Source organism: Schistocerca americana, chromosome 3, assembly GCF_021461395.2.
Source record: "Schistocerca americana isolate TAMUIC-IGC-003095 chromosome 3, iqSchAmer2.1, whole genome shotgun sequence".
NCBI lineage: Eukaryota > Metazoa > Arthropoda > Insecta > Orthoptera > Acrididae > Schistocerca > Schistocerca americana.
The window spans coordinates 987,680,916-987,703,811 of NC_060121.1; the positions used below are offsets into that span (position 1 = coordinate 987,680,916).

General features: G+C 37.5%; 1 protein-coding gene across 1 annotated transcript in view; it reads left to right on the forward strand.

The window, feature by feature from the left end:
• The first annotated feature begins 7,452 nt into the window (after positions 1-7,452).
• Positions 7,453-22,896, forward strand: part of LOC124605667 (DNA-directed RNA polymerase II subunit RPB2) — an 84,464-nt gene continuing 69,020 nt past the window's right edge. The window contains exons 1-5 of the mRNA XM_047137509.1: positions 7,453-7,552; positions 7,652-7,872; positions 13,968-14,172; positions 14,528-14,655; positions 18,658-18,816. Coding sequence (XP_046993465.1) covers positions 7,537-7,552; positions 7,652-7,872; positions 13,968-14,172; positions 14,528-14,655; positions 18,658-18,816 — 729 coding nt within the window. The 5' untranslated portion in view covers positions 7,453-7,536. The remainder of the gene's footprint in view (positions 7,553-7,651; positions 7,873-13,967; positions 14,173-14,527; positions 14,656-18,657; positions 18,817-22,896) is intronic.

Here is a 22,896-nt window from a genome sequence, read left to right on the forward strand (position 1 = left end):
TTTAAGGAGAAAATACTATTGTTTATGACGTGATTTGTTACATAAAATGAACAAAAATGGATCGGATGAATAGGTTCTATTTATTTCGATATAAATATTGTTTCAGGGTTTGTGCGTACGTATTTTCGTTAGCAAATTAGTGTCGATGTTTTGGAATCTTGTTTCACTCCTCAGTAATTTACCACACAAAGTTGATCAAGGAAATCTGTGATGAGTTTTGCTTTGTTCATTAATAAACTTTATCGTTGTTAGTTCCTCAATACCGATACAATACTCCGACTTTTTTTACCGCAGTGGTAATTCATAACCTCACTTTCAACGATCGGTGCTGGGCGAATTGACGTAACGTCCAGTGTGGATACACCCTAGAACGCTACGGTGTCGTGATGTGACTGTCCGTTGATATCTAGTATGACTCGGCCTAGCCAAATCACACACAGCCTGTCTCTGGCGACATCTTTCACAGTATCCTCTATAGACCAGTGAGCCCTGTACCGAGATCACTGGTATAAGCGAACTCAACATTATCTTTGACTGACAGTGGTACAGGCGTCTAAAGCTAGCGAAATGAGGGATGCTCAACTACCGGACCTACCGATAGATGGCTCTAGCGCGTGCCGCCAAGAGATCCTATCATTGAGTGTCCGCCATATCTGAATTTGGCAAAAAAAACGAAGTGTCAAAACACGGATGAAAATGTTTTTCGTTCTGCGCCCTCATAAGTATTTTAAATTGGATGTTCTAGATATCTACACATCAACATAATGAAGTGTTTCTAATCTAGCGAGAAAAAACAGTGACAGTTCTGCTATGAAATTCCTAAATTCGAGTGTGTTTTGAAAGTTTGACAAGCTGACCTATAAATTGTTTACTATTTTATGAGTGCTTTACTTATTTGCCCGTTTTAAAACACTATTTAAGATTCAATGGAGGTCAACAAATTACCTTACTTGCCGAAGCTTTTAACTACTGGTATAATTCGGAAAATCAAGTGTGGACAACAGTGAAAACGTCTCTTGAAAAAAAGTTGACATCGTGTGCTTAGGGGTGTCTTTACTGACAACAGAAATTACAACTGAACTATTAAAGTATTACTTACGTATAAACAGAAAAAATCGTTATTTTCTCTTTATCTGAAGTGATGCATTACCGATCTGCATATATGCTGACACTAATTGCAACATGCACTTACGAATTTGGCACTCTCTTTGATCAGTAATTTAAATGCCATGATTTTATTAACGCTTGTACATGACACGGTGTATTTAAACTGAGTGATATGGTAGAAGCACCAGTTTTTAACAGTGCTACAGTCTTTGATACGAGACAAGAAATACATTTAAATGAGATAAACACAAAGCCCAACGTTAAGGCTCCTCTTAAATGCTTGACTTGTATCATTTGGAAGTTAAGTGTAGTAATAATATTATATTGGACTGATCCATGGTGATGTAGGAAGTGAAGGAACTTGTTGAAAATAACCTCGATCACAGCTGTTAATTTTAAGGTTGGGGTGTCTTAAAACTGTAATTTTCCAGTCTGACACCCAAACAATTTTAAAATTGAATTCAAAACATGTCAGTGAGCAAAATTAATTACACTTTGAATTACAACCATAGAATTCTATTTCTGTGAATCTTGGCTCCAGTCTTTGACATGGTGTCAATCACTGGAATGACTGGTTGTCAGTATACGGCCCAAGCAAAAAACAAACCTGAAAGTGAAAGCTGCAGAAGCTGGCCAGACAGGCACCCCAATGGCTGCTACAATCTGTGTGAGACAAGGGTGACATTATATTGCAAATTTAGTGTAAGAAGTTCCATATTGTCTGAATTTGTCATATACTGACAGGACAATCTAGTCCAGTCGATTTTCTTATCTGCAAAAGTACACTAGCCAATACCAGTGGCACAAAGGTAGTGCCACATTACAAACTATCTGGTAATAACAGAAGTATTGGTGGACAATGTACAGTAAATAATATGTAATAACCTGAGAAATTCAAAATTGGTTTGAAGAAATAGGACAGTATTTGGAAAGAGAGTAACATTTTGAAAATAACAAATGACGCAAGTAGAGTTTTCAGTTATGAAGGCTCGCTTAAATTTTTTTTTTCCCCCTCTCTCTTTTCAATTATCAAGGGAAAAAATGTGATAACATAAAAGTGCAAGAAAGTTGTGTACAATGTTGGAAATGATGAAAAAGAAAATTTCACTATGCTTCCTCCTCCATGTGAAGAGTATTCCTGTAATAATAGCTAATAGCATACCAAGAACATAAGGATGTCACAGTGGAGATTTGTTTTCTGGTACAGACATCTGATACAACTATTCCACAACAAAACGTACTTTCAATAGGTGTGGTACCAGTGCACTCCCATGGGATAACAGAATATTATGTCCTCCAGGAATCACATTGGGTACACCACATACAGCATAAACTGTACAGCAACTACAATGCTTTGTGAACAAGTAATAACAGTCAGTATCTTTAATTTTAACATAACTCTTGACTCCCATAATTATCTGCTTATACGTGTGCTTGTACTACAGGTTATTGGTAAAGCAAATACTAATTGAATACGTCTTCACACTTTTAATACTTAGCAGAAATTCTGAAAAAAGTAAATTGTTTTACTACTGTATCACCTCTATGGCGAATTAAGAGGTACTGACTGGTTTCTTTGAACATTTAATAGAAGCCTTCTTTTTTACCTGCTATTGATAAAGAGCCATTCCAAGTTCTGTACAGAACAATCTCTCGCATTTTTCATGAGGTTTGTTATTCTGTACACTAATATTTCTTCTTCTAAATGGTAAATAATGCATTCAGGCAGTGCTGGTATTAAAGGTAATTCATGAAATAAATTATATTTAAACCAGAAAATTAAAGGTTCCACATGGCACATGAAAAGTACCTTGCTACACGCATGTATGTACAGATTCCAGAATGTCTGTGAATTTGAGTTACAAACTTTTTTAAATAGAAATATGAAGATCACAATACTTTGGGTCTGCAATAACTCAAACGTAAAATACTTTAGTTTCCTATGGGGAACTTTGTTCTTTACGTGACTTGTGCAACTGCTTTCACTCTTAATGCAAAACTAAATGGTTTATGTTAAAGTTAACTAGCAAAAAGTGTAACCATTGTTACATAATTTCTGTGAAGTAAGATTCCTTAATGTTATTTCCTTCCTTTGTCATCATGACTCGATAATTTCAGTTCCGTATGGGACATATGAACTAACAAAATGAAATGCTTTTATTACTATGACCAAACAAAATCTTTTTAACATGTAGTACACAGTTCAAATCAGCAAAAAGTGTAACCGTATAATTAAGGTAAATGTTAATGAAAATTAGGCATGTAACATTACTGAAATTTCCTAGATTTCCACGTGTACCTGTAATCACTGTATTCTGCACTTTGTAGTGCTAGAAAGATAATTCTATATGATTATTTGCATTCTCTTCTCCCCCCTCAACACAGGAAAATATAATAGAAAGACATCCTAGCAAAATAAAGACAAAATTCAGAAAATTAGGTTTTGCCTGACTCAGGTCCCCTTATTCTAGAATGGTTATAAAGTAATAAGAATGCTTATGATCAACTGGAACATTGTGTTCATTATAGGAAGTATTAAAACAACTGTTTTCTTAAAGTGAAACAAAAGTGAAACATTCAAGTTAACATAGTTATTGAGGGACATATTTTCTCACACTGAAAGCCATCTGTCAAATAAGCCTCAGAACATTTTTTTTTTTCATTAATTTTACACAAATCACCCGTTTTTAATGCAAGTGCATATTTTGTAACACCAAACATCTTAAAATAAGCTTATATAATAAACAATTATAATTTTGTTACGATATCTACACAGGATGTAAAGACTTAATTTTACTTCAATGTGATTCATCTTTTGAAGTTCATCATCACACAACAACAAATCTATGGACAAAATAGTTTTAAAAAATCTGTCAAAATGTCACACCCATCTGCATGGAATGTCCCATTACATAATTTTTCCAATTTGAGCACTATACATGATTAAACAATATGAGTTTATTTAACTTCTGCCTTATAGGCTACTTGATTTGTTGTTTAAAATTTTCTCAGCAGGCTTTTTTTCCACATGTTTTTAAGTATATGCAGGAGTATAGGGATGCAATCTTACAAGCAAGCTGAGTCTGATGTAAGTCCTCAATCCTAATTTCATAACGGTAATCATGACCAAGAGCAGGAAATGGGTAATCTACAAATTTCTTTTTAACACAATGCAAAATCTTGGCCTGTATATATTTCTGTCACATATCCCCAGCAGTCACAAACATCTAAAACAGTTTCTGAGTATTCTACAACAGAGTACACGCAGTCACTTGTTTTAACCAGTTTTCCCCAGTTAACAAAATTTACAAATGCATTTTTATTGGCCATATTGGGAAAAGCATAGAGAGAATCACATTCTAATGCAGATTTAACTACTGGTGGCTTCAGTATGTGAAGACAGTCTTTGCATGTGATCTGCCTTGAAAGCGCAATGACACACACCCTGCAATATAATAGAGTATGTTTTACTTGTGAAATGAGAACTTAATCTTATCGTCAAGAAGTGCACACCACTCCTCTACTTCATTTTCTGCAGCACTTTCATCACTTTCTACTACATGCTTTCTTGCATGAAAATCATAAACAGGTGGCAAACAACACACATTAAAATTTGAGCAATTCCCATTCATTGCAGTGACACTGTTACCCAAGAGCAACTTTCTCATGGCACATTTGAACTGGTATGCATTTGGATTGTTGTTCCAACCACATCTGGACCGAATGCAGGGGGAAAAAAGCTCTATGTGGTCTTGTGACAGTTTATATGATAGCAAATGCTTCAAAGGAGATTCAACATGAAGCATACTTGTCAGAGCTATGTGCCTTACTGATTGCATATTGAAAATTATCCCAAAAGCAAAAGTATTTCTTGCATGGAGCAGCAATGGAACACCAATGATTCTTAAGCTTTTGATATAATTTTCAGTGTGTCTGAAAATACTAACGAGCTGAATGGGTGTTGTGTGATGTCCTTAGGTTAGTTAGGTTTAAGTAGTTCTAAGTTCTAGGGGACTGATGATCATAGATGCTAAGTTCCATAGTGCTCAGAGCCATTTGAACCAATTTTTTTTTTTTTTTTTTAATTTAATTTTCTTTTTAAATACCAAGCCAATAAGATTTGTTGTCAAGTCTCAGGGGGCTCTTATACCCTTTACCTAATGGATTTCTGGAGTTCAGAATATCAAAAATCCTATCAATATTATACAAAAATTCTACTGTTGCTTCACTTCCTTTAATATTTGGATCAACAACCCTCCTCAAAAACTCTATACTATCTGCCACACTAGAACTCAAAGTCTGTGGAGCTAATGAAACATTCATTTTTCTATTTACATAACTTATATGTTGTCCTGATAGTTTGTTGGCAAATGTCATACCTTCTTCTTGTTGTACCTTGTTCAATTGCTCAATGAAATGCCATCTAATAATGCCAGTTGGAGACTCAATAGCAGATACTTCTGCTAGAGCATTTCTGGCAAACTTCATCATATTACATGTCCAACATACAATAAACATTGTAGCTCTTAAAATCACCCTTGGAAAAATTTAAAGTACAGCCAAGTGTACAAAAAGTGCTTATATTTACCTTCCAGCCATCACATGTAACACACCAAACCCTGATGCCAGAACTATGCAGCCTCTCTAAAGCGGATTTCATCAGTGTGGCCTGATTATTTGCCTGTACACCGTTGATAAAGAAATATGCAATCGGGCATATAAATTTGCCTTTAATAGAGACAAGCATGAAAACCAGAGCCTCAGATGCCTCTATTACTTCTTTTGACTGAGGCACTTCCCCACCAAACTCTAAAAAACCTGTGTATTGCTTAGTTCCTTGGTCCCAAACTACTTGCTTCCTAAGTGCCACACTGTCTACAATTAGACATGAATCGCTGAACTGGTCCCTTACGATTGGGTTCGAATCAACGTATTTAAAAACATCTTTTAAGAAGCCAGTTTCACAGTCGACACTTGCCACCCATTTGGAAATCAATGATTCATGGGTCAAAGGCATTAATTTTTGCAGGTATTCATATGCTGCTGGTGAATAAAAGTACACAGTCATTGCAAACATTTTCACATTTGTTGTGTATCTATTACCCTTTGACGAGAGAGAGTTGTCCACTAAATTGCACACTAATTCCACTTGTGTTCCTTTCTGATGATTGAAGAAGTTATGTAACTTCTCAGGAAGATGCCCCTTCTCCTTCAATGAACTTATGATGTCATCCATGGAAAACACTTTCTTCTCTCTTCTTCGAAGTTTTTCACGGACTCACTTCACATTTCAGTTAACGTTTTAATTCGTGCACAATGTCTGAGAAAAAATTGCAAGTTTTGGTCGCCTTGTCTTCCATTTCTACTTTCGACTGTATACCACAATCAATTACTTGAGAACCAACTGCACTCTGAAATAAAGAAATAATTTCGTTATATATGATTGAAATAACTCAAGGCTTGATGAAAAAATATTATAAGAAAACTTTGGGGGTGTGAAAACATCCTTATACTAACGATTTCGACACAATTCGCAGCTTCTGCATTGGATAAATGGGACATGCTTTCCACGGAAGAATTCTCATTGACAAAATTCTCCACGCAATCAGTAGCTTCTGCAGAGGGCAAATCAAGCACGGATTCCAGGACACAACGCTAAAAACAAAACTATGGAACTGTATTACAACATTGCTTAGACCTATGTAGCCCATTTGTGTCCGCACGAAATAAATTCACAAAAGTCAAAATCACACACATAGCAAGGAAATTAATTAGCTACCTCAAATGGAGAAGCATCGTTGTCACTCAAAATCCTAACATGTCGTCGTGGCTGTTTATTTGGTGGCATCAAATGTGTCGGAAAGTCAAAAATTGATGGCACTGCTTCGTGTCTGAGACGTTTCTTCCACGTTCCAGGGCTCACTACGTAATCATCTTGCCGGAAAAGGTTTCCGCAAAGAAAACTGCAAGACATAGGTTTAAAATCTTTCCGCTTCACGGAAGTAATCCACTTCTTTAGCAGCTCTGGGTGCTTTAGAGGAAACCTGTTCAAAAACATCGAATTAGCAAACGCACTAAGTCTGTATTGTATCGGTAGTCCTATTACCTGTGAAATGGTAAGTCACTTTCCTTACTCCATCGCTTCGTACGCTTGAAAGCGGAACAAGAAATCACCATTTCGATAATCCTTAATTCCTTATACACCGTACAGACCGAAAGAAACTTCTTGCCAAATTCGAATATGGCGGGCAATACAGACGACAGTAATCAGCTGGTAGAGCCATCTATCGGTAGGTCCGGTAGTTGAGCATCCCTCATTTCGCTAGCTTTAGACGCCTGTGACAGTGGTACTTCGTACTGTTTTTGGTGGAGTTGTTGGTGGAAGGTGCTTGGTAATTTGAAGTGATTTAGTTTTATTAACAACACAGGATGTATGATGACGAAGGTAAGTAGTTATGTTTTATATAAGTGTTCCGATTATTCTATTAGTTGTCACTATTATTGCAAACAAGCATGTTTAATATTTATTCAATTGTTATGACAGATCAGTATGAAGACGATGGCGAGGAAATCTCCTCAGAACTGTGGCAGGAGGCCTGCTGGATTGTTATCAACGCGTATTTTGATGAAAAGGGTCTTGTACGACAGCAGTTGGACTCATTCGATGAATTTATCCAGATGTCGGTTCAACGTATCGTAGAGGATTCACCACAAATCGAGTTGCAGGCAGAAGCTCAGCATACATCAGGAGAAATTGAGAATCCTGTATGTTTTTTAGTTTCACTTTGCCATTTAGTGCTGTAGCTTGCAGTATTGTCGTACTGAATAGTGCCTCTGAGCTGATTACGAACAGATTACCAGTCTTCAATATATTTGGAACACGGTACTAACCGACATTGACTGTGTTTCACTTGTAAAATTCCCTTTGCAGTTGATGTAAACCAACGTGTGTGTGTGTGTGTGTGTGTGTGTGTGTGTGTTCCGTTAAAATTTTGGATATAGGCAGCTTTTGTTTTTATTTAGATACATCCGCGCAGACAGAAGAGTAAGCATCAGCCTAGTTTAATAATCATTGGTTTTACTCCCATCATTTTTCTAAGATACATTCATACGAAGTCATAGTATAATTCTTAAGTTTGCCAAGATTGAAACTCGAATGGAAGTTGTATGTTTTTACTTTACTTCAAATAGTCTTACACAAATTTGTAGTAATTTGTGTCGCGAACAAACAATTCCACCAGTTTGTAATAAAAGGAAAAGGGTGATATTTTAACTGTTCGCGTTGCTGAGACTTTGTGTCACTCAGATGGAAAACCAGTACTAAGCAAAAAAGGGAAAGCAGAAAGGTGGGAGGAGTATATTGAGGGTCTATACTAGTGCGATGTACTTGAGGGCAATATTATGGAGATGGAAGAGGACGTAGATGAAGATCAAATGGGAGATATGATACTGCATGAAGAGTTCGACAGAGCACTGAAAGACCTAAGTCGAAACAAGGCCCCGGGGAGTAGACATTCCATTAGAACTACTGATAGCCTTGAGAGAGCCAGCCATAATAAAACTCTACTATCTGATGAGCAAGATGTATGAGACAGGTGAAATACCTCCAGACTTCAAGGAGAATATAGTAATTCCAATCTCAAAGAAGCCAGGTGTTGACAGGTTTGCAAGTTACCGAGCTACAAGTTTAATAAGTCATGACTGCAAAATAGTAACACGAATTCTTTACAGACAAATGGAAAAACTGATAGAAGCTGACCTCGGGGAAGATCCGTTTGGATTCTGTAGAAATGTTGGAACATGAGGCAATACTGACCCTACCCTAGAAGATATAGTAAGAAAAGCAGACAGACATTTCTGGCATTTGTAGAGTTAGAGAAAGCGCTTGACAATGTTGACCGGACTACTCTTTAAAATTCTGAAAGTGGCAGGTATAAATTACAGGGAACGAAAGGCTATTTACAATTTGTACAGAAACCAGATGGCAGTTATAAGAGTCGAGGGACATGAAAGTGAAGCAGTGGTTGAGCAGGGAGTGAGATGGGTTTGTAGCCTATCCCCGACATTATTCAATCTATATATTGATTAAGCAGTAAAGGAAACAAAAGAAAAATTTGGAGTAGGAACTAAAATCCATGGAAGAGAAATAAAAACTTTGAGGTTTGCTGATGACATTGTAATTCTGTCAGACAGCAACGGCCTTGGAAGAGCAGTTGAATGGAATGGACAGTGTCTTGAAAGGAGGATATAAGACGAACATCAACAAAAGCAAATTGAGGATAATGGAATGTAGTCGAATTAAATCAGGCGATGCTGAGGAATTAGATTAGGAAATGAGACACTTAAAGTGGTAAATAAATTTTGGTGTTTGTGGAGCAAAATAACTGATGGTCGAAACAGAGGATATAAAATGTAGACTGTCAATAGCAAGGAAAGCGTTTCTGAAGAAGATAAATTTGTTAACATCGAGTATAGATTTAAGTGCCAGGAGTCTTTTCGGGTAGACCGAGGCGTCCGATGCCACCTGTCGTCTTTGACTCATGACGTAAGGCTGTTGTGTGTGACATCATGACGGCGCGTAGTTTGGTTTGTGAGTGTGGCGTGGTTGTTGGTGTCATTATGTTGCAGTTTGTTGTACCCTCTGGTGGTGCGTTTAGGGATTTCGTGTTGTGTGGTGTAATGGGTTCAGTTTGGTCTTGCTCATTCTAGTGACTTTTATGAAGGGTGAAGATTGATATTGTGAGGCATAGATAATACGTGGGTGACAATTTAAATTTTATTACAAGGAAGAAATTTAGTTGTTTCAAAATTGCCATCAGTCCAAACATTGATGAAGATATATATATGTACTAAATGCGGGTTTCTGCTCCAAGGATTGCAAGAAAGTCACATTTCATCCAGATTACACATAAAATAATTTTTATGTTTTAGCTGTTCTGGTTCTCACAGTTATGCTAGTTCGGACTCTAATGAGAAGGTGTGCTGTGAATATTAGAAAAGACGTTGGAAAGTGATAAGTAAATATCGTTGGCTTTCAGTCAGAGGGATAGTGTTAAAGGAAGAGCTTTGCAGTATGGGTAGCAGACATGTGGAATACTGCACACAGTAATGTAGCATAAATAGTGATTTCTGAGCTTTTTAGTGACACAGTTTAAAAGTTTTGAGATGTTCAATCTCATTGTCAGTTTCATTTTCTTGTAAAAATTTTGACTGTGTATTATTATGGACTCTGCGACAATACCGGACTTCAAAATTACACCACATGACGTAATTGGATCAGGAAGTGGTTTGGTGAAGTGAAAATTAATGTATTGGACAAATAATTTGTGAGCACTTATTACTAGAATAGTAATGCTTTTGTCTCATGTGCATTACAAAAATATTAATCTGTCAGCTTCATAAGGGAAAAAGAAAAATCCTGTACATAGATATCCAAATGTGGTATGGAAAGCTCTGTCAGAATGTCAATTTAAGAGTAAAAGAAACAACACACCAAATACAAGTGTTGAGTTGTCTACAGGAACACAAAAAAGAATGAAAACTCCACTAGTGTCTTGCCAGTATCAGTTTGGGTTGATTCAATGTTTGTTGACAATTGGTATTAACCAGTAAAAACTTTGTGGTTGCTACAGACCTATTGTGTACATTTAGTAATAGCCCTTCTGTTCCTTGTTCTTGTATGTTCAGTGAAAATTTGTTACATGTTGCCAAATTGTAAATGTTCTCAAGTTTCATTCACCTTCCCAACGAGTTGAATTTAATGAAATACTTTCGTTTATCACATGGTGAGGATTTATTCAGATTTTTGGTGAAAGTGAAGAGTGCGTTTCCACCTGTCAAGTTTGATCTATAATGTCAAGATGATGGATACATTTGCAGTAATTCAATGAAACTAGTGGGACAACCACGGGAATTAGTATTTTGGGTGTGGCAAAATAAGTACAATGATTCTAATACGGAAGGTGTACTAAAACAAATACTAATGCAAAACTCAAGCAAGATTCTCAGCAACTAACAAAACCACAAAAAGAATCGGAAAACAGAAAAAAATGTTATCTGAAACTTCCATTGACCTACATAGTTCAAATGAATTCCATGATACAAAAAACCACGCACAACTTGACGAATGCACTGTATAACACTTCACTTGATCTATATAGCTAAAACTAAGTTCATGGTACCATGAAACAAAAACTCTCTCATATAGCTGATATTGTAAATGTAACCTCACCAATGTAGGTAAAATAAATTCCACAGTATATGCATTACAGTCCAATGGAATCAGCAGCAACTAACAGCACAGCCTAGAAATTCACAAAATTGCATTCACACAGATTTCAATACTCAAAAAACACACACTTATGCACAAACACACACTATTATTAAAATCAGTGAAACCATAAAAAACACAGTTAACAACGAAAGTCAGCTGACACACAAATCTAGCAATTACAAAAGCGTCATCAACACAGTCTCTCAAATGGCTGGCCTAGAATTCTCAATCCAAGCATCCCTCCAGATAGAACGCTACATGTTGCCTGCAGACAATGCCACATGTACTGCTCCCTGACCAGAGTTGCGGCAACTTTGTTCGAAGCTTCTCTGCAAACATAACACTTCATACAGTCAGCAATTAAACTGAAGAATTGTAGGGATTTAATCATGGCCAACACGTCATCCTCCATAACGGCATGCAGGGACATACTTGTCAGCTTCATTGTCATATCAATAACTAACAAAAATGGATACCAAGTATAAGCTGAGCATGAAAGACATTGTGTTGATATAATTTTTGCCATTGCTAGATTTGTTGGCTGAATTTGTTTGGAAAGTGTCACATATTTGGTTTGAGCTTGCTGAAAACCTCTCATTTCCATAGTTGTCCCATTAGTTTATTTCTGTATTATTTTTCTGTTTGCATGTGTAATAAGTGATGTCCCCTCTAGGAAACCAGCAAAGAACCCCCTGTTGACCTTCCAGCCATTGTAATGGTAAAGTGGCTGGCTTAATTCAGTTCTGTTTTCATTGCAGTCATAATTACAATCTTTCATTGCAATCTGTTACATGATGGCTTTAAAAAAAGAAAAAAAAGGGGGGTGGCTTATGTGACAGCATCAAGCACACAAGGCACCACAAGTGAACAATATTCTGTGTGAAGTTTAAAAGGATTATCTTTGCCGCTCTCGGCATAGTAAGATTCTCATATAGTTATTGTTTGAAGTGTTTCGCGAGATAGAAATAAAATAATTATTTGAAGCAACCTTTCGTATTCTTTCGCGATAAATACATGTGTGGTGAGTTCCCAAAGGTGTTTCAGAAACCTTGACGTGACGTCCTTGTTCCATTCTCTCGATGACCTCTGTGAATGCTGCCATGTGAAATGCTTTAATGTTCTGATCCGTTTTGTCAAAAGTGTCTCTACAATTTTACCTTCAACAGAGCTGGTTCTACACTATTAAAAACTGTTAGAGTCTACACAATTGAATAAGTAATAACGAGTAAAATACACTTTGTGCCAGTAACTATATTTGCACTTCCAGGTAAAATACGTTGAACACAACAACCAAGGAACATTTAATTACATACGTAAAACTCAGAGAGAGGTCTATTATATTCCACATGATGCACTTTGCCGCCGTTTCACATGAAATGTATTGTTCACACAATTCCAACGAAAACAATATTTTAATGAACATTATTTAATCTATTGATGTTCTTAGCTATGCAGAAAGTTGTCTGTGTATTATAAAACCTAAATAAGCTGTTGCTTTCATTTATTTGGTCTCTATACTTATATCTGGCCTCAGAAAAGTATCCTAATCCTCACGGGATCTACACAGAGTTTCATAAAACCAAAATAATCAGTAAAATTAAGACTAAAATGCCATGCTAACACGAAATCCGTTACTAGGATATGCTAGTGTGGCAAGACCAGGCCAACTATCTGTGTTAGCTGAGAATAAGGTTACAACTTACTTGTAGCAGACGATGTCAGTGCCACTTACTACTTCATCAGCATCAACTTAGTCCGAAGATTGTCAACATGAAAACTTCCTTTCCTAAAATCCTTGAAGCCTATTCAGACTTGCCATCATGTCATGTCACATCACTTTAAAACATTCCGCATTGCATGTCAAATGGCGACCTTCACATAGCCGGTAAACGACACGAAACGTTTAGTCACGCCACTATCAAGGTTTCTCAGTAAGAAAGTCTTGACTGTGACTTTGATAGGAGGCAACAGTGAAATTGTCTGCTAAAATCGGATGTTAAGCTATTTTCGTCACACTCACTCATGTTATAGTGCTAAACACTGCTGAATTACACTCATTGTAATCTCAGTCCAGGTCTTAAATGCTCCAAAATCTGAAATTGGAATGAAAGCGGTCTTTTTGCATGCCCTTCACATTCCAAAGTTGACTTCATACCACTACTGTCTCTCTCTGTCTAAAAGTAATCTTTGTTATTTTATTTGTACTAGCATATGCAAGGTATGAACTTTTAAGTTAGACATTGGTACTTAACTTGGTTTGTCTTAAACCTCGTTAAGATGTAAGTTTACACTAACCTTTCCCCTCCCCCTCCACCTCTTTCTGAATCAGGCCAAGTCATATTTTGCAGTTGCAGATAAATTGTGCTTTTTATGTTTGTCTTGTTTTCTAGCTTATGCTGCATGTCTCTGACATCCGCATATTCAGATTATTTGCACTTTGTATTTGAAGAATATCCATAGGTCATAAATAAAGATGGAGTCGTTCTTGACTGGTAATGTAGTCTGTATTATTGCCATTGCAATATATACTGTAATTCAACTTTTGTTTATAGATTTTCATGTCAACAATGTGTCATTTTTTTAACAGCCAAGGTATTTGCTGAAATTTGAGCAAATATATTTGTCAAAACCAACTCACTGGGAGAAAGATGGTGCCCCTTCACCAATGATGCCCAATGAAGCAAGGCTACGTAACTTGACATATTCTGCTCCACTTTATGTTGATATATTGAAGAGGGTTGAAAAACATAAAGAAGAACCTGTTGAGACACTGCATCAGAAAACATTCATTGGTTAGTATGGAGATTTCTGATAGTAAGATTGTTACTGCAGAATTGGCAACTTTGGTTTAATGTATGCAAAATTTAAAACTAGGAAAGTAAGTTCTGAAAACTTCAATATTTCAGTTGTGAAACTGAATCTCTGGTTAAATATGTACCCATATAGCTGGTTGAATGTGATACATATTTGGGGTCCATTTTATTTTTATTTATTGTGAGGGTTTGCCATGTAATCACTTTCAATACCTATAAACCTTATGTTGTTTATAGTTGCTAAGTTTCTAATGTTTGATAACTGCTGTGATTTCCTTATCTGATGAAAGCTTTCTTCTGTTGATTTTTATTACAATGAGCCAATTGTTTACAGGAAAAATTCCTATAATGCTTCGTTCAACTTATTGTTTGCTGAGCACTCTCACAGATCGTGACTTGACTGAGTTGAATGAATGTCCTCTTGATCCTGGCGGATACTTCATTATAAACGGATCAGAGAAGGTAAAATTGGTTTTATACTTGATGAAATAATTTAGTTTGCTGTTGGTTGCAAATATTTTCCAGTAAAAAAGTAAGCCATGCTGTCAGTCCCCTAGTGAGTGTGGAAAGAGAGCTTGGACATCAGTGTGGAAAGAGAACTTGGACATCAGTAACTTAAACAGATTTGCCCAAAGTGTACTTGCAGGAGCCTGTAAGATGGCAGTTGGTGTTAGGTGGTGGATCTATTGTAGAAAGATGAGGCATCACTAAATTGCTGTAATTACACTACCCCTATCTATAACAAGAAATTTCAGTTTGTGTTGTTGCTGTTATGTACGATATAACAGAACATAAATTTGTAAAGAATTTATATTTTAATGTTTAATTTTGGCAACCAGACTGCAGTGTCACCTCTTGCAAGTCTTGCAGTCAACTTAGAAGTGTGGAGTGGGAAGTTCTCTAAAAGATGTCCCATTGTCTGTTTTCCTCCATCTGTCACACACTTCACTTTCACTATAACACCACTTTGATATAAGCCATATCTCCCTTGTTTGATATGGGATGCATTTGTCAGCCATTTGTGAAAGGGAAGATAAAAACTCTGCAACTTTCATTGTTAGTTTTGCATCAGGTGAATGTTCATTCCAGCATGTTTTCATATCTTGGTGAATTCTGTAACTTGAAGATTGACCCAAGGTGGCTTGCATAACTTTGGGTGTAAAGCTGGCAAATTCTGGAAAGTACTCCTAAGAAATGCATTCTTATATGGCTCTATCTTATTGAGAATCTGAGCATTTTCACCTTGCCAGCTTTTCTTTTGATATCTGAAAGAACAGTATTGGATTAAACAGGCAGCCACCGACTGCAGGTAGATCTGACAATGCCAGTAATGATCTCATTAAGACATACATCTATCTGAGTTGTACATTTGTGATTTTCCCATCCAGACCCACAATAATTAGCAGCTGAGTACACAAGTGAAAGTGCATCATTGCATAGCACACTTGCATTTGCTTCCCATCTGTTGCCGGCTATGTTGTGGAATAGATTTGCTGTTGAGCCAAGCTTCTTTGATAGGTGTGTGCAGTGTTGCTTAAATGAGTGTGTCCATTTGATACATTGAAATGTGGGGACATAGTTATCGGAAACTTATACTGCATGAAATGTTGTGCAACTTCCTGTGTTTTCCTCTTCATTATTGAGATGGAACGCTGTTGCCTCTGTTTGCTTGGGTTTGGTTGACATCTCCATTTGTAAAATGCTTGTTTAATTATTGTAACAATACTTGATACCTTTATTCAGACAGGTAGGGGCCAATCAAAAAGTTTGTTCGAAGGCCATAAAGGCCAGAATTGGTATGGTAATGAGGCAAAATCGCCATGAGCATTGAGACAATTATCTTACCAACGCACAAGATACCTGTATGGTAAAATGCCGTGTCCTGCTTGCTGTTTGAAGTAGTTTGTAAATTCCTGCTGCATGTCCTCATTTGACAGGAATTGTCGACCCATCAAAGCCTTTGTTTTTCAGGGACGAAAGCTGTATAGTCACATGAGGAGAGATCAGGACAGTAGGGTGGGTATGCTGGCGCCACTTCCATGTTGTGACATTTGCAACGTGGGGACGTACATTATCATGAAGCAGCAGCACCCCCTTGTCCTAGTTTTCCTGAACGTTTGGCCTTAATTGCACACCATAATTTCTTCAGTGTTGCACAGTACCATTCTTCTGATGGAGACATCATAATGGATGAGGCTGGTCTCAGATAGACCAAGAGGACAAGGTTCAAACTCTCATCCGGCCATTGTAATTTAGGTTTTCCGTGATTTCCCAAAATCGCTCCAGTCAAATGCTGGGACAGTTGTTCCATCTCTAATGACCTTGTTGTTGACGTGATGTTAAACACTAATCTCCTGCTCTCTGATAGACCAGCACGGGACTTGGCACGTCATTCCACAATGGTGGTTTTCGATAAACGTGCTGCCTTCACACACGTTCCTCATTCTCCGAAAAACGTCTACTGGTATTTGGTCTTCGGTAGCCAGGAAAAGAATAACAGCTTGTTGGCCCTGTTTGAACGTATTTAGTAATAATGTTGCCATAGTTAATGTTACTTCATGTATTGGACACACATCATCAAGACATGAATGCCACACTAATCTCTTTCTTACATATCAGCATGTACACTATAGCAACATCCTCAAATGGAAACTTTTTGGACACCCATTATACCAACTCATCTAGGTACTGGATTTTCATGGAGCTAGTTGCTGGAATGTTGTGGATGTACAAACCAATCAGCGTGGGAGCCAGCTTTAATCATTGAGCAGTCTATTATTCAGGGTTCTCTGTCTACTAGCTTTTCTATTCAGAAAAACTGAAAGCATTTGATCAGGAAGCATGTTAAGTAAACTTGCTTGTATCTAATGTGCAATTACATTGGAGCCAATCCTCTCCGTACTATATTGTAAACTGCAGTCAGGTTGACGAAAGATGTAGCTCATGTGAGATCTTTGAAATAGTCAACCCTTTTTCAGAGCATTAGCACTTGATTTCAGCTACTCTGATTTTTTAAAAAGCCACTCTGTTCCACTGGAATTATTTTATGTTCTCTTGGATGCAGTTGAGAATTAGCATCTCCAATTGTACCAAGAAGGGAGATGGCTCTACAGCTAGCCGCATAGAGTTCGTCTTTGCCTGGTTTCAAAACTGCCGTTATTTTATATTTCATAAGCATCACTAGTAGTTTGCCAATCAAAATATTTTGTTGACGAATTCGGGAAGCCATTGTTTTCATCCGGCATCGTACAGACGTAAGGTACTCTGAATACACTCGATCAAATTCAGCAAGAGCCCCGAGTTCATAGACACCAGCCACATGCATACTGAGATTTCAAACAAGATCTTTTCTTATAGTATTTTCTTTAGGTTATTTATACACCATATCCCAACTTAGCTTTTGAAATTTTTATTAACCTGGCAGCAACTGCAATAACGTGTGTGTGTGTGTGTGTGTGTGTGTGTGTGTGTGTGTGTGTTTGTTTTTCTTCTTTATATAAGTGGATCTGTACCAAGTTTCCTTATAAAGTTCCTGGCTTTACAGCTGGAATGTGTAAAATTCAGTGGTCCCGCCATTTCTTTTCTAGTAAGATTAGTGATGACTGCATTTTCATTTTTTTCATTGTATGCTGCTAAGGAGAGAGGTAAGTATAACTCTTAAAAATACAAGCAGACTATAACTCTTAAAAATACAAGCAGTAACTCCAAGCTTGCACCATTGTTAAATGCAAAATTTGTTACACAGGGATACCAATATAGGAGCGTATAGGCACCACAGATCCTCTTGCTGTGGGTCCCGCCGTTTCTTTTCTAGTAAGATTAGTGATGACTGCATTTTCATTTTTTTCATTGTATGCTGCTAAGGAGAGAGGTATACTACAACTCTTAAAAATACAAGCAGTAACTCCAAGCTTGCACCATTGTTAAATGCAAAATTTGTTACACAGGGATACCAATATAGGAGCGTATAGGCACCACAGATCCTCTTGCTGTGGGTCTGCACCTTGGATCTTGTCTCGCCCATCTGTAGACACTACACACAATTTATCACCTTGTTACCCCCACCCCCTCCTTCCCTGACTGGCCAAAACGTTGCTTACTCTTACTGTTTGACAGTGCTGTAATCATTGAACAAGTCAAGTTTTTTCACAAGTTTATATTCTGTAGTGAATATACTTTAACTGTAATTATTAGTTGAAATGTGTTGATACAATAAACAAACTTCAGCTTCCATAATACTTAAATGTAAGTCTTTCTGTATTGAAGTATGATAAAAACAGTAATTCATTAGATATTAGATTCAAAGGGCTAATTTGCTTTGAATTGTCTTTATTTCCAAGTCAAAATTTGCTTGATTCAAGGATCTTCCTATGGTAAATTGGTAGAAATTGTGATATTTCTGTTTGAGATTTATTTTTTGGGCTTACATGCATAAGAGATGTTTTAATGTTTGTGTTTTTATAGGTTCTGATAGCTCAGGAGAAAATGGCAACAAATACAGTGTATGTGTTCAGCATGAAAGATGGAAAATATGCATACAAAGCAGAAATTCGTTCCTGCCTAGAACATTCATCTCGTCCTACTTCAACCCTCTGGGTCAACATGATGGCTCGGGGTGGACAGGTAATTAGATTTTTTGTCTATATTGTGATTTCTGTGAATTTTTGTTCCCATTCACATATAACCACCAGGGTTACATTTTTTTCTTAAAGTAATCAAGAAATGAGTGATAAGATTGGTTGTTATGGTACTAACTACCAATTATCATGTTCTAAACAGTGTCAGTACATCAGATTTAACATTTACATTGCACATTCAAGGAAGAAAGTGACAATGATATGATTTTAATTTCATTTGGAGTATGTCGTCATTATAAATTCAAAGTAATTATTGTGTGCTGTGTTTTTCTTCACTCGTTAGATGTTTTAAAGCTCTGTATTGTAGTAAAATATGCATCCTGCATTAAGAAATTCATGGAATCAGCATCTTTAAAATACAAATTATTGAAAAACTAATTTCACGTTGCTTATAATGGTACACTGTCAATGATTACTGTGCTCGTATAAACAATGAAGGCTATAAATAGGCACTCACTCACCTGGAGTTGAATGGTGTACAGGCACCCTTTAAAGATTAGGGAAAAAAATTACTGATCTAGGTATGTACACTATCTGAACAAAAGTATCTGTACCTCCCTACTTTTTCTGGAATTAATCACTAGATGCCACTAGAGGCAGACCTGCCAGTATGAAAGGAGGTAGGGAGTATTTTGTTTTAACTAGAGAAGCAGTAATAGGAGAATGAGTCGGTTAGGGAAGCTCGGTGACATCGAACGTGGACTAGTCATTGGATTTTCCCTGAGCAACAAATCCATCAGGGGCCTTTAAAGCCTTCTAAAGTTGCCCAAGTTGACTGTTGATGCAATTATGAAGTGGGAATATGAAGAAACAATCACTTCTAAAACAAGACCTGGCAGACCTCCTGTAATGACAGACAGGTACTATCGAGCTGTCCGAAAGATAGTTGTACAAAATCAAGTGAAATCAGTGGAAGGAATCATTTGTGAATTCCGAAAGTACTACTAGCAGTCCAGATGGTAAAAGGACTGTGGGTAGGGACTTAAAAAGATGAGATACACAAGGACTGAACAGCTCTTCACAAGCCACATACTCCTGAAGTCAACACTAAATGACACTTGTGGTGGTGTAAAGGGTGTCTCCACAGAATGGTGGATGACTGTAAACAAGTGATTTGGAGTCATGAATTGAATTGTGTAACAACCTGTAGCAATGAGACAGTATGAGTTTGGTGAGTGCCTGGAGAACATTACCCATCATTGTCTGTAGTGACAGCAGTGAAGTGCAGAGCTGGTGGTGTTATGGTATGGTGATTTTTTCCCCCCCCCCTCCTTGGTTAGGTTGTGTAGTCCTGTTATTGTGCTAAAGAAAATGCTAAGTATGGAACGACATGAACACATTTCACAGCATAGTGTGCTGCTTACAGCAGAGGAACTGTTTGGAGGCATGACTGTTTCAGCATGGCAATGCACCCTGTCACAAAGCAATATCTGCGAGGCATTGGTATGTGGACAAAAACATTCCTGAACTGGACTGGCCATCCCAGATTCCCTGTGGAACACCTTCGGGATGAGTTAGTATGTCAACTACACTCTAAACCCCCAGCGTCCAACATCACTACCTTCTCTGGTTTCAGCTCTTGATGAAGAATCGGCTGCCATTCCTCCACAGAAATTCAGAAACCGTGTTGAAAGAGTCCCCAGCAGAGTTCTCATCATAAAGGTGAAGGTTGGATGCACTCCATATTAAAGTCCACTCCGTCGGGTTGACAGAGGAGATAGAGAAGATCTAAAGAAGAGTGGCGTGTTTCGTCACAGGGTTATTTGGTAAGCGTGATAGCGTTACGGAGATGTTTAGCAAACTCAAGTGGCAGACTCTGCAAGAGAGGCGCTCTGCATCGCGGTGTAGCTTGCTGTCCAGGTTTCGAGAGGGTGCGTTTCTAGATGAGGTATCGAATATATTGCTTCCCCCTACTTATACCTCCCGAGGAGATCACGAATGTAAAATTAGAGAGATTCGAGCACGCGCGGAGGCTTTCCGGCAGTCGTTCTTCCCGCGAACCATACGCGACTGGAACCGGAAAGGGAGGTAATGGCAGTGGTATCACTGCCACACGCCGTTGGGTGGCTTGCGGAGTATAAATGTAGATGAAGATATTTCTGGATACTTTTGATCAGATAGTGCACATGTGCAGGCTATTGTGTGGTGATCAGTGATTGCCCATCATTGTTGACTTCTTTGTTTGTTGATTCCATCCTGGAAATCCCAGTATTGTAGAGAGGAATAAATATTAATGTAAATTAATCTAATATTAATTTCATTAATGTTAATTTATGTTTATTTAATTAATTAATGTTAGTCATTGATGGAATCATTCAATGTGCACATTGCTTCATAAACATAAACACAGTGACATCATCCACCTTTCATACACATTAGGTCTGGAAATCGATGAGGCACATTCCATGAAGCTGGGTTAAAGTGGAGGATGCTAAAGAACAGGCATTTTATTTTGCAGCAAAACTGCATGTCAGCTGTAGCAGTATGATTGATCCTAATGTCATAAAAGAGAAAGAAATTATGAATATCTGACAGTTCTGATCAGATATCCATAGTTCCCTATAAAACTGCTCCAGGACATCCAAATATCAATTGCTTTAGGAATGATAGTTGCAATAGTAGTAGTTGGGCGAGGCTCCATGTGGGAGGCACGGCACACTTAAGCGAGTATATTGGCTCACTATAGTGAGACGTGTAACTGCAGCAACCACCTGTTTGCCAAACCTTCACCCTCGCCACAATACTCCGCACTTGCAATATACCTTAGACAGTAAGTTGCTCTGTGGTATTGTTCATTGCGTACTGAGATTTTTCATTTTTCACACTTGTGGGGTTAATATTTTATGTTACTACTATTCTGTGTTGTATGATACCAAACAATACCAGAAGCGGGTTTGTCAATGTTTCTTTGTTGAAAAGAGCAACGAGGCATTGTTGGCCAAAGGATTACTGTAAGAGGTCAGTCGATGGAAGTGGTTTATGCTTTACATGCCTGCACTGTCACCAGTTCTTGATAATGATCCCAACCATTCTGTTGTTATTGACAAGATTCCTACCATAGCAGAGCGAGAGTTTGATTGGTTGGCTTCACCAGGACAGTGTCGAAGTAAGTGATAGTCATAAAAATTTGGAGCCTACGAAACTAATTCATGTACAAATCATCTTCTCCCAGATAAGAAACCAATGACCTGGCAAAAACAAGAGCATTCACTCATTAGGCTGACATAATATTACTGTCATTTAAATCCATTAGAATTGATGCAGACCTAAAGTAAACATTTTTTACCAGCAAATACAAGAACGAATTACTATCTGAAGCTGAAGCTGTCGCCAATAAAGCTGAAGCTGTCGCCAATAAAGCTGTTCGGAAAGTCGGGTCTGAAAACTGGAAGAAAGCCGCTAATTGTTACCAGTGCATAATACTAAACGCATGGTGAAATGAAGCTGTTTTAGATACTATGTAAAATATTCATTTCATTAAATAATGACAGTGTCAGTCTCACTTCAAGCCTCTGTCACAGCAGAGTAATGTCAGTAATTTTTCTGTTACCACAAAAAAAAGATGTGAGTGTGGGATTCAGCTGACTGTTCCGTGTGTGGGGTTTAACGACCGGCATAGTGAAATCATATGAGGTGGCTGTAATTGAAGTGCAGCTACTCATGGAAGTAGTCTGTGGGATGGAATTATCGTATGGCAATAAAACTTAGTAGATATGCTAATGCGTTAATGCAGAACTAATTTACAATGGCAAAAGATTAGTTCCAGTTTTCACCACCATGTGCAAATGTATCATTGTACAGCATCTTGTTGATGTCTTTTGTGCTTACATTGACAAATTGTGCAACCTGTGGTCAGTAATAAAATAAACAATATGCCTTGTTCAACAGTTTGACCTCTTCATTCCATGTCCGGTTTCTAATCCATCACATACGGAAACATTTCTGTATGTCTTTCATGCATTCACAGTGCCAGATTTGCACATGGTGGCCAAAATTGGAACTAAGTTTTTTCGCACGTAAATTGGTTCTCTGTTAATGCATTAGAATATTTACTAAGTTTCACTGC